This window comes from Colletotrichum scovillei (genome assembly GCF_011075155.1).
Source record: "Colletotrichum scovillei strain TJNH1 chromosome Unknown Contig00004, whole genome shotgun sequence".
Classification (NCBI taxonomy): Eukaryota; Fungi; Ascomycota; class Sordariomycetes; order Glomerellales; family Glomerellaceae; genus Colletotrichum; species Colletotrichum scovillei.
Window position 1 is genome coordinate 1,444,284 of NW_023336262.1, and position 14,194 is coordinate 1,458,477.

The 14,194-nt window shown below is 53.3% G+C and overlaps 5 protein-coding genes across 5 annotated transcripts; 2 read left to right on the forward strand and 3 right to left on the reverse strand.

Moving 5' to 3' along the window:
- Positions 1 to 1,396: 1,396 nt before the first annotated feature.
- HER10_EVM0000845 (ThiS family protein) lies at positions 1,397 to 4,358 on the reverse strand (the record flags this gene model as incomplete). The annotated part of the gene is made up of 5 exons (XM_035470612.1): positions 1,397 to 1,510; positions 2,717 to 3,045; positions 3,941 to 3,979; positions 4,087 to 4,170; positions 4,298 to 4,358. 5 exons carry the CDS (start codon positions 4,356 to 4,358, stop codon positions 1,397 to 1,399), a joined length of 627 nt encoding a protein of 208 aa, XP_035334608.1.
- A 702-nt stretch (positions 4,359 to 5,060) lies between these two features.
- Positions 5,061 to 6,705, reverse strand: HER10_EVM0006890 (uncharacterized protein). The gene is made up of 3 exons (XM_035476463.1): positions 6,464 to 6,705; positions 6,351 to 6,410; positions 5,061 to 6,302 (listed from the first exon to the last, which is right to left on the reverse strand). The coding sequence occupies exons 1-3, from the start codon at positions 6,500 to 6,502 to the stop codon at positions 5,112 to 5,114; spliced, it is 1,290 nt and encodes a 429-aa protein (XP_035335050.1). The 5' UTR covers positions 6,503 to 6,705; the 3' UTR covers positions 5,061 to 5,111.
- Positions 6,706 to 7,033: 328 nt separating this feature from the next.
- HER10_EVM0010887 (uncharacterized protein) lies at positions 7,034 to 8,888 on the forward strand (the record flags this gene model as incomplete). Its single annotated transcript, XM_035480332.1, has 2 exons — positions 7,034 to 7,846; positions 7,897 to 8,888. Exons 1-2 carry the CDS (start codon positions 7,201 to 7,203, stop codon positions 8,886 to 8,888), a joined length of 1,638 nt encoding a protein of 545 aa, XP_035335331.1. The 5' UTR covers positions 7,034 to 7,200.
- A 284-nt stretch (positions 8,889 to 9,172) lies between these two features.
- On the reverse strand, positions 9,173 to 10,994 carry HER10_EVM0000453 (TfdA family Taurine catabolism dioxygenase TauD; the record flags this gene model as incomplete). The annotated part of the gene is made up of 5 exons (XM_035470236.1): positions 10,421 to 10,994; positions 10,268 to 10,362; positions 9,965 to 10,201; positions 9,574 to 9,778; positions 9,173 to 9,477 (listed from the first exon to the last, which is right to left on the reverse strand). The coding sequence occupies exons 1-5, from the start codon at positions 10,722 to 10,724 to the stop codon at positions 9,173 to 9,175; spliced, it is 1,146 nt and encodes a 381-aa protein (XP_035334577.1). The 5' UTR covers positions 10,725 to 10,994.
- A 1,037-nt stretch (positions 10,995 to 12,031) lies between these two features.
- On the forward strand, positions 12,032 to 13,908 carry HER10_EVM0000741 (major facilitator superfamily transporter; the record flags this gene model as incomplete). Its single annotated transcript, XM_035470509.1, has 6 exons — positions 12,032 to 12,274; positions 12,329 to 12,424; positions 12,483 to 12,641; positions 12,672 to 12,861; positions 12,925 to 12,956; positions 13,048 to 13,908. The coding sequence occupies 6 exons, from the start codon at positions 12,032 to 12,034 to the stop codon at positions 13,906 to 13,908; spliced, it is 1,581 nt and encodes a 526-aa protein (XP_035334596.1).
- Positions 13,909 to 14,194: the final 286 nt, after the last annotated feature.

A 14,194-nucleotide genomic window follows, 5' to 3' on the forward strand; every position in this document is an offset into this window, starting at 1 on the left:
TGGCGCTTTCAGCGCGATCAGTCCTTGTGCCGGCGGGATGGATTCCGCAGCAATGGGGCGACAGCGGGTGCATGCGAATCTCTCGTAACTTGGTCGGCCGAGAACCGCTCCTCTCTGAGTACCCACAGACCCACCCTCCCCAAGGTCATTGAGGGTGTGGATTCGTGGGCGTGCGCCGTGCGGAGGGTCACCATGAGGGCCAAGATTCTTCCGTCGATACTGCTGCTCGACTGTCAGTCGATCCACGATGAAGCGGAACAGCCCGACTTTGCATACCATCCCGTCCTGTAAAGAGAACTCGAGAGTGGTAAGGCCTGCCATTCTCAGTCAGATCACTCCTTGACTGACTTTCGCCAGGATCCTTGCTAGGTGAAGAGTTCACGTGGGTGCTTTCGAGCGTGGGTGTAAACAGCGGTGGGGGGTGTTGGGGAAGGCCTCGCACACCAGGCCTGTCAGTGGTACGACACTTGAGCAGCTCATGCCTAGCATGAATGATCGAGTTCCTTAGTCGAACGGTCCTGCCTCTACACTAAACCGTCGTGGGTCGTGGAGATGCGTTTGCGGAGCCCCACGACAACGCTGAGAATCGCACCGTGTCCAAGTTGACTGTTGGAGAAGACTCGAGGGGTTGGAGATTCCTAGCGTGAGGTTGAAAAATGGCTACTGCGCCGCTGCCTCACATGGGGTTCCTGCCAGGATACCACGTCGTTGACCGGCGCCACCCAGGGCACCCGATGCATTTAGCCATTTAGCCTGATATCAGGCTGAATGACACCCGGTAGTGGTTGATAGAGGGAAGATCGCGCTATGCCAACGGCAGAACATTGGATTGCAGGGTCTTGCCCGTGACTGAACCAACACGAACGGAGTTGCGATTTGATTAACCGTAGTCGGCTCTCAGCCGACGCGTTCCTCGTTGCAGACTCGCAAGTCGATGGTCGCGTTCGAGACATACCTAGGTAGTCAGCCGCCTCCATGCTTCCTCTTGTCCGTAGTGTCTTTAAACCGGGCCGACTTTTCGATCAACGGCAGTCTGTGGACTGTCTAGGCAGCGCATGACAGCTCACGACAGCCTCGGTGACAGCAATAATTGCATGCCCTGGAACAGGACCAGATCGGTATACACGTAGATGATCTTCTCATGTGACCACCATAGCTGTAAGTATCTTGATACACAAAGTCCAACTCACATCGGTAGCTGTATCCGAAGGCCTCCCTGAAGGCAAGTACCCAGCTTTCGAATCACATACTTGTCGAGCTGTTGTCGGCTTGCGGCTGCTTCTCGAAGGCAGGGGTAATTTATCCATAAATTGCCGGCATGTCGCCGCTAAGGGTATTATTCCCAAGTTGCCGATTGATGGGAGATCGTCGAATCCGTGATCTTGGGACCAATTGCTTATATTGCTTGCAGTGCAGCATCCTCCAGGACTGGCCCCTGAGGAGTATCCGTAACAAGCCGCAGGACCAAGACATTGACGTTCCCGTGGGAGCAACCTTCAAGCGGCGGTACCTGCATAGTTGCCGGTGTCCGGTGGCCGTCTTGTTCCGTGGCCGCCGCTTGTTGGCGATACTTTGAAAGGACACCTCAAATGGACATACTGCCGTAATTTGTCATGTTGAATTTCTTTGGGGGATTTGTCCGAGGAACGACCGCATTCAAGGTTCTCTGCTGAAATGGCTCAAACGGAATGTTCTCAGACCATAAATAAGGCATCTCTTATATGCATATGATGGGTATCAGGATGCTATGATTTGAAGCGCGAGGCTTGTTGAAGTGATGAACTGTGAGAGACTGCGATCCAAGTGATAGGCGCACGGACTCCAACTCGACCAGCTCCTTCCCCGCACAACTCCGGTGTCATCCCGTACTCGTCCCACTGGCAACTTCCATCACAAGATTCACTTTCCACCCCCAATCGTAATCGCAATCACCAATTGGCTAGTTTAGGTAGGCGCGTTACTGCCGCCTGTGCCGCTATACCGGACTCTTACAAGATGGACAAACTCAGCGCCGAAGAACTATGGCAACTGAAGCACAACTTCTCATCAGCCAGAGAATCATCCGAAGAGCACTTCTTCCGGTGCTGGAACCACCAGGACTGCAAGGTGTGCCTGGCGGAGGACGAATGCAGCTGGTGTCCCATGGTACCGTTCTACCACGCCAAAAGTCGGAAATGATGAAACGGATTCTTTTTGCTAATTCGTGATGCTGTGTCTGCGTTCCTTGATATAGACGTCCGCCTGCGTCCCTAATCCGTATGCGATTCCATTGCTGGCACCCGCCTACGACGAGAACATTTGTCCGCACTGGGCGGAACGATGGGAGTTGCGCACCAAGCCGTTGGGCTGCCAAGTTTCGACTATCACGAGTCTGACGTCTATCATCTCCATAGTGTCGACGTTCGTCGTGGTCTTGTTGGTGGCCTTGATCGTGCTCGGCGTACGCTGGGGGAGACGACGGAGCAAGCAGGACCCGGACTGGTGGCGGCTGTGGAAGCGTGACTGGAGCCGAGTGCAATTTTGGCAACGACCGCAAGAACAACAGGATAGCGAACGCGACCCGTTGCTGGGTCAAGCACAGAGCACGCGAGATGGCAGGTAGCGAAAAACAAGCGCTGCTGGAGAGATTGACTCCTGCTGTACCCATGACGACATGATGAACCAAGTCACAGGTACGAGGGCTGCCACCGACGGGACCCCTTCACCCGGAACTGACGGGAGGAATGATGGCTACTTCATCGCCGGACAGTATCATCGGACCGTCCTCGTCATCCGGCCCCGGGATATCTACGTATTCTAAGTTGACCGTCACCAAACACGACTCTAAGAACCTCTCCTTGAACCCGCCGTGTCTCTCTTCAAGCGCATCGAATAGCTTCTTCAAGGGGAGAGGGGCTGGTAACACCTCATATTGTTTGGACGTGAAGGAGCCAGCGCTTGCAAAGAACAGGACGTTGAAGTGCTCTTTGGGTGGCTTGGGAGCCGCAGCCATGTTCGAAGTATGATTGGTAGAGATCTGCAATCTTTTGTTTGGGTTAGCCAATGCTACAAAAGCTTGGAGTGAACACAAAAGAGTAGTTGATAGTGTTGGTGTCAGAGATCTTGGTGATAATTTTGATACATCAAAAGAATTCAGGTAATACATGCTAATTTGGATACATCATCCCAACTGTTGTAACGAGCAGAAAAATAGAGACTGTTTGACTTACCACTTCGCGGAATGCCCCCTTTCAAGGGTTGAGGGTGAAGGAAGAGAAAAGGCTAAAGTGATTGGGAATCCAGGGAAGTTTATAGCTGCAAGAGATGAGGGAGTGGGGCAGTCCAAGGAAATTTTCGTTGACCCCAGTCACGTGACACATACCAAGGAGTTTGCGGCCTTGCGCTTTGCGGCTCTCAGGCCCAGCTTGCGGGGCAATTCGCGATTGTGATGACAGTTGCGGTCTGTAGAAGTTGATGTTGAAGGTAGGTTTCAAGACTACGTTGACAATCAAGTTGGTTGAAGATATCCCTTGCAGACGTCGCCTTCTCATATCGTTTCCCCGAGGGAATAGTATCACCCAAGCCGCATGAATCACATAGCAGTCAGTCGAGATGCAAAGAACTGGTGCAGAAGATGTTTGATGAATTTTCCCAGGCTGTCCATTGATTGATATATCTCGTAGACGCCGTTCCCTTTGCCCCTTCCAGCGTCGCATCACAAACAGGTACACGAGGTCGTTCTTCGTGCAGAGTTGCCTCGCGGCTGGGTGGGAGAACCTTGCTGTATTCGCAATGCAGAATCCGTTTTTTGACTCCTCTAAACACGAAAGCCGTGGGCTCGGGTGACGAAGCCCTCGCAATGTTCCTGTCCCATCCTCAGAACCATGATTCCGTTCCTCGTAATGTCCATAACACACGCCGCCGCCGATTCAGCTGCCTTATCTCAGTCTGCGGGCCTCACGCTCAGACTCGAGCAAGCAGAGGATGTCGTCCTCACGGACTAGAGAGACAGATGTTAGCCAGTGTTCTTGGTTCCCTTCGCGCGTTTGTCGCTGTTGCCCCCTCATTCGGTGAGGAGGCGGTCGCAGGTATTCGGTGGTCGCTTACCGGGTCCCTTGACGTTACGGATAATGGAACGGGTCTCGTCGTCCATGAACTCGACGCGGACTTGGGTGACACCACCGCGGGAGCCTATACGCAGTCAGAAAATCTGCCAAAAATTCGTCCCTCCTTCCGTCTCGGTTGCAATCGTGGATTCGATCTTCGTCGGGAAGGGTTTCGTTTCTCTATTTTTCGGGGGAAGAGAGGCGGGGCATACCGGTACGGCCCAGGACGCGGGTGACCTTCACAAGCTTGACAGGCTGCTTAGCGGAATCCATTTTGACTGCTGGCGAAAATTCTACGTCAGTCGATCAAGATCTCTATCAATTTTCCTCGGGCGTCGCGACACGTACATGTATGTGGTTGCGAAGGTGCTGCTGGGTGGTGGGCTGCGCGGGTTGATGGTTGACTGCGAGTACGATCTTTTTTTCGCTACGAAGACTTGTGGAAGGGCTTTAGCGAAAGGAAACCCTTCCACGGTGCGTGCTAGAGACCCAGCGCCCTCTCATTGGTCGGGAGGCGGGCGCAATGTCCATCTGGTTTCTGCCGCGTTCACCGCTTACCGAAACCCATCATTAACCCCATATTTGTGCTGCATACCCAAATACCTTAATAGCCCAGAAACAGGAATGTGAACTTGTGAAGGGCATTGTCTATTGACCACTCTACCTACCTTACTGTAAGAAACAGATGCCGATGCACCGGACGGAAGCCGTGTGGGCGTCTGCGGAAGTAGAAACTGGCAAAAATTTTGCTGTATTTCGAACGCATCTGACATCTACAATGTTTTTTGATCGGGTTGCGGAGTTCATCCAGGGTGCTTTGATGATTATTTCTGGCTTTCCATAATGGGGTTTGTAGTGACATACATGCACGTCGAAGTTGGGAAGCTTAGATCCTAAAACCTCGCAAGGGCCCAGCCTTCTACGACTACACATCGAGGGCCAGATTATGGACACGTCCGCAAGAGGTTTGTAACTCGGCTCGATTGTTCTATTAAAGCAGGGGTATCTTTTGACGGCGGAAGTCAATCATGGCAACTTCGCAATGCGTCCCTCTAAGTCCTTTACCCATGCCTCCATGACCTTCATGTTTCCGGTCATGGCAGTGCCACCCTCCTTCATCGCCTCCTCGACCTTTTCCAACCCGTCCTTCCATTGCTTAAGATCCGTCGCCATATCGGTTTGTTGCTTTTCAATTCTGCCGAGCATCTCACTCGCAGTGGCAGCGTCAGAGTGGATTGCGCGGAGGGACCTCAGGCGGTCAAGCAACGGTGGTAAGAGAGGAGCGAGGTTCTCAATGGTCGGCAAAGTCCCATAAAGAGCGTTAATCTTTGCCAGCTGCTCGGGGGGCGGGACATCTTCGCTAGATGCCGTACCATTGCCGAGGGTTTCTTGCGCAGATTTAGCCCCCTGGCGTGCCTTTTCCAGCTCCTGAGCTTCTTGGATGAGGGTACGGACTCGACGGCTGATTGAATCTAGATTCGATGTTGACGCCTGCGACAGAGTCGTAATCTGCTTCTGAAGCCCATCAAGCGTGGGAAGAATGGCTCTGGGCAGCCCATTGATGTCGACTTCCGGCAGGGCGGTTGATCCTACTCCGATTGCCTTCTCAAGGAGGACCAGTCGTCGGTCAAAGTCCGCGGCGGTGGCAAGAGCGTGACTCTGTTCGTAGGTAGGAGCATACGTTACTGTGTAGGTTGCAGAGTTCCCCGGTGCCACCAAGTCTTGCGATTCATTCTTGGATGGTCCAGATGATTGAGACACTGGCTGAAGTGCGCGAGAAGCGCTCGTATGCGGTTCCAGAGTTTTAGAGATCTCGTCCAGGACCTTGCTGAGAGACCCCAATTTCTCGTCATGGTCTCCTGTCGTAGATTTTGCTGAAGCCTCCTTCCTCTTTCCGTACTCCTCCTTGGCTTCCTCTACTTCTCGTTGCAGCCGCGCTATCTTGCGTTCCAGGCTGTCCTCGTCGTCCTCGTCGCTAAGATCGCCGAATTGCTCCGTACCATCCTGCAGGAAACGCTGGCGTCTCGTTGATGCCTTGTACGATTTGCGCTTGCCGTCTACTCGATCGGAAAAGTCGACCCCTGTGGCGTCCACGCCCGCCGGAAGGAAACGAGATCGTGCTTCATCTACCCGAAGTCGGGACCTTGAAATGCCGTTGGCGTCATCGTCGAGGTCGTCGTCGAAATCGTCATCCGAATGCGATTGTCCGGTTGTCGTCTGCGCGCTGGTCAGCCATAGCAGACGATCTCAGGGTAAGAAACGCACAGGAACAGTGGAGGTGTCGTCTGTCAGCTCTGGCGTCTCGTACACGTCCGGGGCCGAGTCCTGAACCTCGTCAGTATTGTCTGCTTGGCATTTAGTAGTATGAGTATGCTGACAAGGTCTGGTAATGCTGCGTATTTCCGATTCAACGCCATGACGAAGAATCAGGGTAGAATCGGGGGATTCGGCGGATGAGGACGCGTTGTCTGGCAATGCACCCCTTTCGAGTCGTCGGTAAGGCGTCGCCCGTGAAGCTTAACGGCCCAGTTGTCGATGTACGGAGTAGTAAAGTCAACAGTCAATCAAAGACCCCTGCGCAGGATGGGGAGCTCCAGCTTCTGCGCCAAAAGTCACTGAGCCACCAGGGGTTTCCCGCTAACGTGGACGTACCCCCATTGACAGAGTGGGGTGGGGTCATTTATACACTGCTTGGCCGGTGCTTGGGCAGGCACGCGTTGAGAACGCGATTGTAGCTTCCACCTTTTCCCCGGGTCAGCACTTCCACTTAACCTCAAGCGGCAGCGAATTTTGTGGCTCCGGGGGCCGAACAAACAACGTCTCCTCCGCAATTGAGAAGACCATTTATCGGTCGAGGCTACGTACGAAGACTCAATGTCAATTGGGGGTTGTCGTTGATCACCTTGCATATGTTCGCCAACCTCCATTACAAATTATCAGGGATTGAACCGGAAGCGGAAGCGAACCCGGCCGGAGACTGATGTTGAGCTCCGTGTGAGATGCCTGCTGTCTCCGCAGGCAATACTTGATTACCGATACTTCTGCCTTTCGAGAGCATAACTCAGTCGACCCAACGCTCTGTTAGGCATCATTGTAAGGCATTTTCAGGGTCAACATGCCCCCAAAGCAGGCAACGATGCAGAGGCGAGCTGGCCTTGCGAGAGACAACCGCGTTCGGCCTTTATTGTCACAGGTCAATGGCCAGCGACGGACATTAGTCGCCGACGACAGACCGGTAGACCGGCCACCTGATGACTCTGATGATGAGATTACCGATCCAGAACCTTGCAGGGGATCGATCCCTTCGAAGGCCATGCCAAGCTCGAAAGAGGCGTCTCGGGTCTTTTCGAGTACAAAACCAGCTTCAGACTCTGATGATGATCAGAGTGCCTGGTCATCCCGCGCCGACATGGCTCGACCTTATTTCGGCTCATCGAAGAGAGGAAAGGAGCAGAGCAAGACGTGGAGCGCTTCACAGGAAAGCTCTCAAGGACAAGCGCAATACAAAGGCTCTCAGGGTTCCTTCTCCACAACTCGTGGCAGCAAGAGAAACTCACCAGACGGTGGAGCACTTAGTCCAGAATCTAAGGTAACAAAGGCCCGGAAAATCGACTTTGACGACGAGAAAGAGGCCAAAAGATTACTAGTACGGAAGAAGAGCTATGGTCGAGGTGAAAACAACAGAGGGCGTATCAGACCTCCCACAAAGTCAAAACCGAAGTCATCGCAAGAGAGGCCGATGTCCAAGCTAGGAAAAGAAGGTTTGTTGTACACTGGCTTCAAAACTATGGGGTTACTAACCATTGATCAGCTTCCGCGCCCAAGATGGTGCAGCCGTCTTTCAAAGCATACGATGACGACCCATTTGACCAGTTCTTGAGCCAGACACCTCCAAAACGCATCATTGAGCCTGCGGCCACGTTTCTATCCTCTCCTCCTCACGCTTCTGCTCATCCTGTCATGAAGCATGTATCTCTCAGTCCTCATTCATCACCAAAGCGAAAAGCAAAGGCCGAATTCAAACTTCCATCCGCTTCCCTGCCTGAGTCTCTGCAGAGTCCAACGAATGCGTGCCCACAGCTTCGCAGTATAGAGTCAAGTCCCGAGTCTCATTTGAAGAAGACGAGGAAATTCTCATTTGAATCCTCGGACTTGTCAGACTTGGACAGCGACCTCAAGCAGCTTGCAGAGGCACGTTGCCCTATGTGCAATGAGATTGTCGATGAGAAGCTACTGCAAGATTTCTCCAAGGGTGCCCGTCTGCACATCCGAAAGCAGATTCAGTTCTGCCGACTGCACAAAAAGAAGTCTGCTGAAAAGGCTTGGGATGCTCGGGGTTACCCCAAGATCGACTGGGAGGGACTTGATACTCGAATCGCCACTCACTATAGCTTCCTTGGAAAGATTATCAACGGCGGATCTTCTCACTTTGGCGATTTGCTGCTTGACAAGGTCAAGGAGGGCAAGAACCGGACCTTGCTCAAGGCAGAAGATAGCTTGACGCCTGGCTATTACGGCCCGCGGGGCCTTCGTGCATTCTCAGAGCACATTATCGGTCGCTTTTCATCGATTCTGAGAGAACGAGCCGTCGACGATCGGCTGATATCGTCGCGTGGTTATTCTAGCTATGTGGAGGCAGTGTTGGTCCCGGAATTGGCAGTGCTGTTGATATCTGATGATATGGTAGTGGAAGCCGAGGAAGCAAGAAGCATACTCGAAGAAAGCAAGTGGATTGGAGACTTGCTTCACGAAGATACTGGCGATACTGTAGATCAACTAAGCGATGATGAGAAAAGAGGGTGATGAAAGGACGGCTTTTTGAGCGAGCATGGCAGCCAGGGGCAATGGGATAGAATCGCTAGCATGTGGCGGTTGACTGATATTTATAGCATCATGAAACAGATTACCTTATGCCACAGCAAGCATGCAATGGATGATTCTTCCAACAATGATTCATAGTGCCGTGTCTTTCTCATAATGCTAACAAACTTCAATTCGTCAAAGGCCTAACACCAATTTCATCTCAGAACTACCAAAAACCCAACGCCGTTCGTGATCCAAAACTTTTTCGTCAAACATTCCTTTCTTCACAGCCCCAACGCCTCACGTCTACCCGTGCTGTTCAGGTCGAGATACGGCGCCTCGCCCAACGAGGCAACGCGGTCGCCGGCCCTGGCCTCGACGTAGTCGTAGGTGGCGCAGTGCCACATGCTCCTGTTGTCCCAGATGGCGAGGTCGTTCTGGCGCCACTTGAAGCGGACCTGGGCGTCGTGGTTCTGGGTGACGAGGTTGAAGAGGTAGGCGAGGAGGACGTCGGACTCGTCCTTTGTGACGCCGTTGATGCGCTTGGTGAAGCCCTTGTTCACGTAGACGGACTTCCATCCCGTTACGGCTGAAGTGAGTTTGTCAGCTTGAGGTTCTAGACCTTTTTCTTTGGACTGCTTTTGACTAGAGGTGGAGTGATGTGATGGACGGGCATTATACTTACGGTTGGTACGGATCACGGGGTGGATGGACTTGAGCTCGGAGCCCTTGTTCAGCGGCGAGCCGCGGAGGCCTTCTCGGAGGGGGTTACCCAGCCTGCGGGCCTCGTCGTGGAAGAATGTGGCGTCGTGGGTGGCCGTCAACCCTTCGAGGAACTTCTGCATGGGAGGGGAGAGTCTGTCGTAGATCTCATATCCAGAAGCCCACAGCTACGAGTTCACCCAGTTAGCCGGGCAAGGTTCCACCTTTCATCTGCAATGCAACTGCAAGGGTTTGATGGCGAGCAAAGCAAGCAAGCAAGTGAGCAAGGGGGAGGGTCCGGGTAGTTCCAGCCAGCCTTTCCAGGGGAAGAGAGATGAGATGGGGGACGGGACGCCGGTTGGTTTGGGACTTACAGTGTCACCACCGGTGGCGGGAAGGGTGTGGATCTTGAGCATTGCGTAGTCCGAGGGGACCTGCTCGAAAGAGATGTCGGTGTGCCAGCCGGCGCTGGCGAAGCGGCTGACATCGCTCAGTTGGTGGGTGAGGCCGCCGCCCTTCTTCTGCTTCTCGCTACTGATGACGCTGATTTGGTCACCGAGCTCGCTGCCTTCTTCTGTCAGGGGGTGGATGTGAAGGCCTGATGATTCGGGCTATTTCTCGGATCAGGTCAGGGAGCTGGGTTACAAGTTGAGTTGAGGTTGTTGATTCTCACTTACACATCCGGCAAGCTCTGTGAGACGGAGGCAGAAATCCTTCATTTGGGTGGGCGTCACATCCTGGTCCCTCAAGAAGACGACACCACGCTGAGAAACTAAGCCTTCTATTAGCACATGGCTTGATATGCATAGAGATATGAACGAGGAACTCACTTGTGACGGCCAAATCTCTAATGACCTGGTCGTCGGCCTTGAGAAGATCAACGACCTGCAGGCCCTCATACTCGCGACCAATGACAGGGGTGATGTCTGCGTTCTTGAAGTTGTCCAGAGAACCGGAGTAGACCGGCGGCTTGCTCAAGCGGGGGCGAGCCGCCGAGTTTCCGCCAACAATGTTGGAACCGGTAGAGACTGCGGAAGGCATGTCGTTGTTGTTGTTGATGATCTTTTGTGATTTCACGGGGTGTGAGGTGGTATAGTCTGTTGATGCAGGGCGCTTGAGAGTGTCGTCGATCATGTTTTGTTTGGGGGTGTGTGAGGTAAGATCTGATAAGCGAAAGGGAAGATTTATGAGAGAGATATATGGCTAGATTTTATGTCCGGAGCACCCGTTATGTCCTGTCACTCTCCACGTACGTTATCATAAGGAGGGAGAGTATTGTTCCTCTTTTTTCTTCTGTATGCTTTCAAAGCGAGATCGGGGAGTAACCAGTAAAGTGAAATGGGGTGAGGAGGGAAAGAAGATCGTCAGACGTTTTCTCCAACGAGGATGGCCTCCCCTTGGTCGGGTGGCAGGTATTACGGAGTACTCAGAGACTTAGAGTCCTCGTCGTTACGGAGGCTCCCGACCGGTGGGCGATGGCGCAATCGCAAAGCTTCCTAATTCGGCGAAGTCTGTCAGCCGTGGCCAATCAGCGGAGTGGGGGCACCTCAGGCACCGCCTCCGGAGACAACACTCAGCCATCTAACCTCCCACACACACACACCTCCCCCTCTCCTGCTCTGCCTCATAGTCTCGAAACTCGCAGTCCTCGTCGGAGAATCTTTCGGACTTGAAAACGGACGCGGCAGCATCACGTCTTTGCTCTGGGCACATTAGCTACCGGGGCTACCTTGCCCACTGGCATATTTGCTCCGTTCCTTGTCACAAGCCTTTCTTGTCGACACCCTCCACATGGGCACAAGCAAAACAGAAAACACGAATGAAACCCCGATTCAACGTGAAGTCGTCGTTCGCCAGAGAAAAGGGCAGATGACATGTAGTCAAAACTATGTTGACAATGACATCGCCCGTTGGCCAAGACACGTTACCAGGGGGTGTCGTTCCGAGAGCCCGGGGTTTTAATCGGTAGGCGGAGAATTCTGGGGTAAGGTTTTTTTTTTTTTTGAGAAACCAACTCTCACTTCTCCGGCTAGGCCATCCGGACCCGGTCGCTATCAGCAGCAGCAGAAAAGTTGTCAACACCATCTTTTCTCTCTCGCCCTTGGCCCCCTTGTCCGACCACATGGTTCACCTCCACTAGTATGTGGGTTCCTTCGAAGACGCAAGACCGAGCATAGATGTCGTGAGCCATGATCTGCTAGCCTCAATCAGACATATCAGAAGTTTGAGGAACGACTATTAAGTTGAGCATCAAGAACGTCTCCGTCCTTGAGACTGGAGCTTCGTGTCGATCACCGTCGGTTTACGCTACCTTTTTGTTTCCCTTTTTCTTCGCAAGCGAAACCTCGGGCAAGTGTGTGTGCTCCGGCCTCCACCTCACTTCTTGCTTACACGAGCTCTCTCGCCTGAACCAAGCGACGGTAGCGGTAGCAACAGCAAAGATGGCCGACGTCGAGCCCCCCGCGCGGAAAACGGCCAGCGACAGCGGCAAGGACGCCGTGTCCATCTATCAGGACTCGGACGCGCCTGTCATCGGTCGCGAGAATCTGTCTGACCTCGTGCCGCCGCATGAGTCTTACGAAGGAAAGCACAGATGGGATCCCGCCGCGACCTGGACCGAGGCCGAGGAGAGGAAGGTGGTTCGCATCACCGACATCAAGTTGCTGACGATGCTGTGTATCATGGTATGCGAAGCCATTTTGAGGTGATGAGAAGCTGTTTTGCTAACGTTCAACAAGTTCTTTGGCCTGCAATTGGACAGAGGAAACTTGAGCAATGCTCTGGCAGATGATTTCCTCAAAGACCTGAAGCTCAGCAGTGACGACTACAACAACGTACGTTCTGGCAGTCTGCCTCTTTGACCATCGCAATTGCTAACATACGCTCCTGTAGGGAACCACAATTCAGCTGGTGTGCTTCCTGGCCGCCGAATTCCCCGTCCAGTTCCTCACCAAGCGCTTCGGTTTCAAGTACGTTCTGCCGACCATGATGATGATGTGGGGAACCGTCTCCTGGACTCAGGCCTGGATCACGACCCGCGCCGGCTTCTACGTGACGAGAGCCCTCATCGGCGCCTGCGAGGGTGGCTTCATTCCTGGTACTATTCTCTTCGCGACCTACTTCTACACATCAAAGGAGCTGTCTGTTCGACTGGCCGTGTTTTGGTCCACGCTCAACGTTGCACGAGTCATCTCGGCTCTGCTGGCGGCGGGTATCCTCAAGATGCGCGGCATTGGTGGACACACAGGCTGGTTCTGGCTCTTCCTGTTGGGTATGTGATCTGCTCCCTCACCTTTTCGTACCTTGTGTGTCTTGTCGCTGACTAGCCGCTCAGAGGGTCTCCTGACTTGTGTTTTGGCTGTCATGGTATGTCTGCCCGCGTTTTCTCCCCCGCTTTCTCTCTCCCGAGGTATGGTGGTTCATAAGGATTCCCCCCACTGACCCCATGTTGTTACAGGCATTCCTCTGGCTCCCCGCCTCCCCGACGAATACTACGACGGTCCTCTGGAGAAAGCCGTGGTACACTGAGAGACAGGAGGTCATCATGATCAACCGCATCCTCCGTGACGACCCCGCAAAGGGCCTCACTGCGCTGAAGGAGCCCATGACGTTCAAGGACATCAAGAATGCATGGCTCGATCCCTCCATGTGGGGTCTGTACCTCATCGGCCTCGTCGCCTACATTCCGGCCACGCCCGTCCAGGCGTACTTGACGCTCACCCTCCGCCGCCTGGGTTTCACGACGTTCAACGCCAATATGCTCACGGTGCCCTCGGCCGTGTTGCAAATCATTACGATGCTCACGCTGGCCTTCAGCAGCGACTACTTCAAGGAGCGGGCGTTCCACTGCATCTTTGGCGAGCTCTGGATCATGCCCCTGCTCATCACCCTCCTCACGCTGCCGGATGGTGGGCGCGAATGGAGCCGATTTTCGGTTATTACGCTCATCTCTGGCTACCCTTACTTCCACCCAATCGTTTCATCGTGGATCTCGGAGAACACGTTCGATGTCAAGAAGCGCGCCATCTCGGCAGCGACGTACAACGTCATTGTGCAGATCGGGTCCCTCGCTGGATCCCAAATCTACCGCGCCTACGATGCGCCGTACTACAAGCGCGGCAACACGGTCTGCGTGTCGATTTGCGCTTTCAGTCTCGTCGTGTTCCTGGTGCACCGACAGGTCCTTGTGCTGCTGAACAAGCGCAAGGCGCGGGTATGGGACGCCATGTCCAACGAGGAGCGGCTGGCGTACCAGAGTGATGCCGCGGCGCGCGAGCAAGACGGAAACAAGCGTTTGGATTTCAGATTTGTCTACTAGGAGGGTAATCATGCCATACGCAGTGTATGCGTATATGCATGAGTATAGCTCGAGGACAATTTTTAAAACTTTGATGGGTGATATAAGTTTGGATACCAGTCCATGAAAAGGACAATATTATAATTAATAAAGATGGCAGAGACCAAAATGACGAGAACAAGGTCTACCATGCATGCGCTAGTAGGCATCGTACTTTTCTTCAACTAATTACACTATACACGATATATCCGCATTGCACTCCCAATCAGGTTAATTGACAATTACAACATCGTGCTACCTACCTTAG

What these genes read in the sequence shown, in the direction of transcription:
- HER10_EVM0006890 (XM_035476463.1), bottom strand. Translation starts at nt 6,502, where the DNA reads ATGGCGTTGAATCGGAAATACGCAGCATTACCAGACCTT. An exon ending in ACGCAGCATTACCAGACCTT is followed by an intron (nt 6,411 to 6,463) that starts GTCAGCATACTC and finishes GACGAGGTTCAG; the next exon opens with GACTCGGCCCCGGACGTGTA. An exon ending in ACGACACCTCCACTGTTCCT is followed by an intron (nt 6,303 to 6,350) that starts GTGCGTTTCTTA and finishes ACCAGCGCGCAG; the next exon opens with ACGACAACCGGACAATCGCA.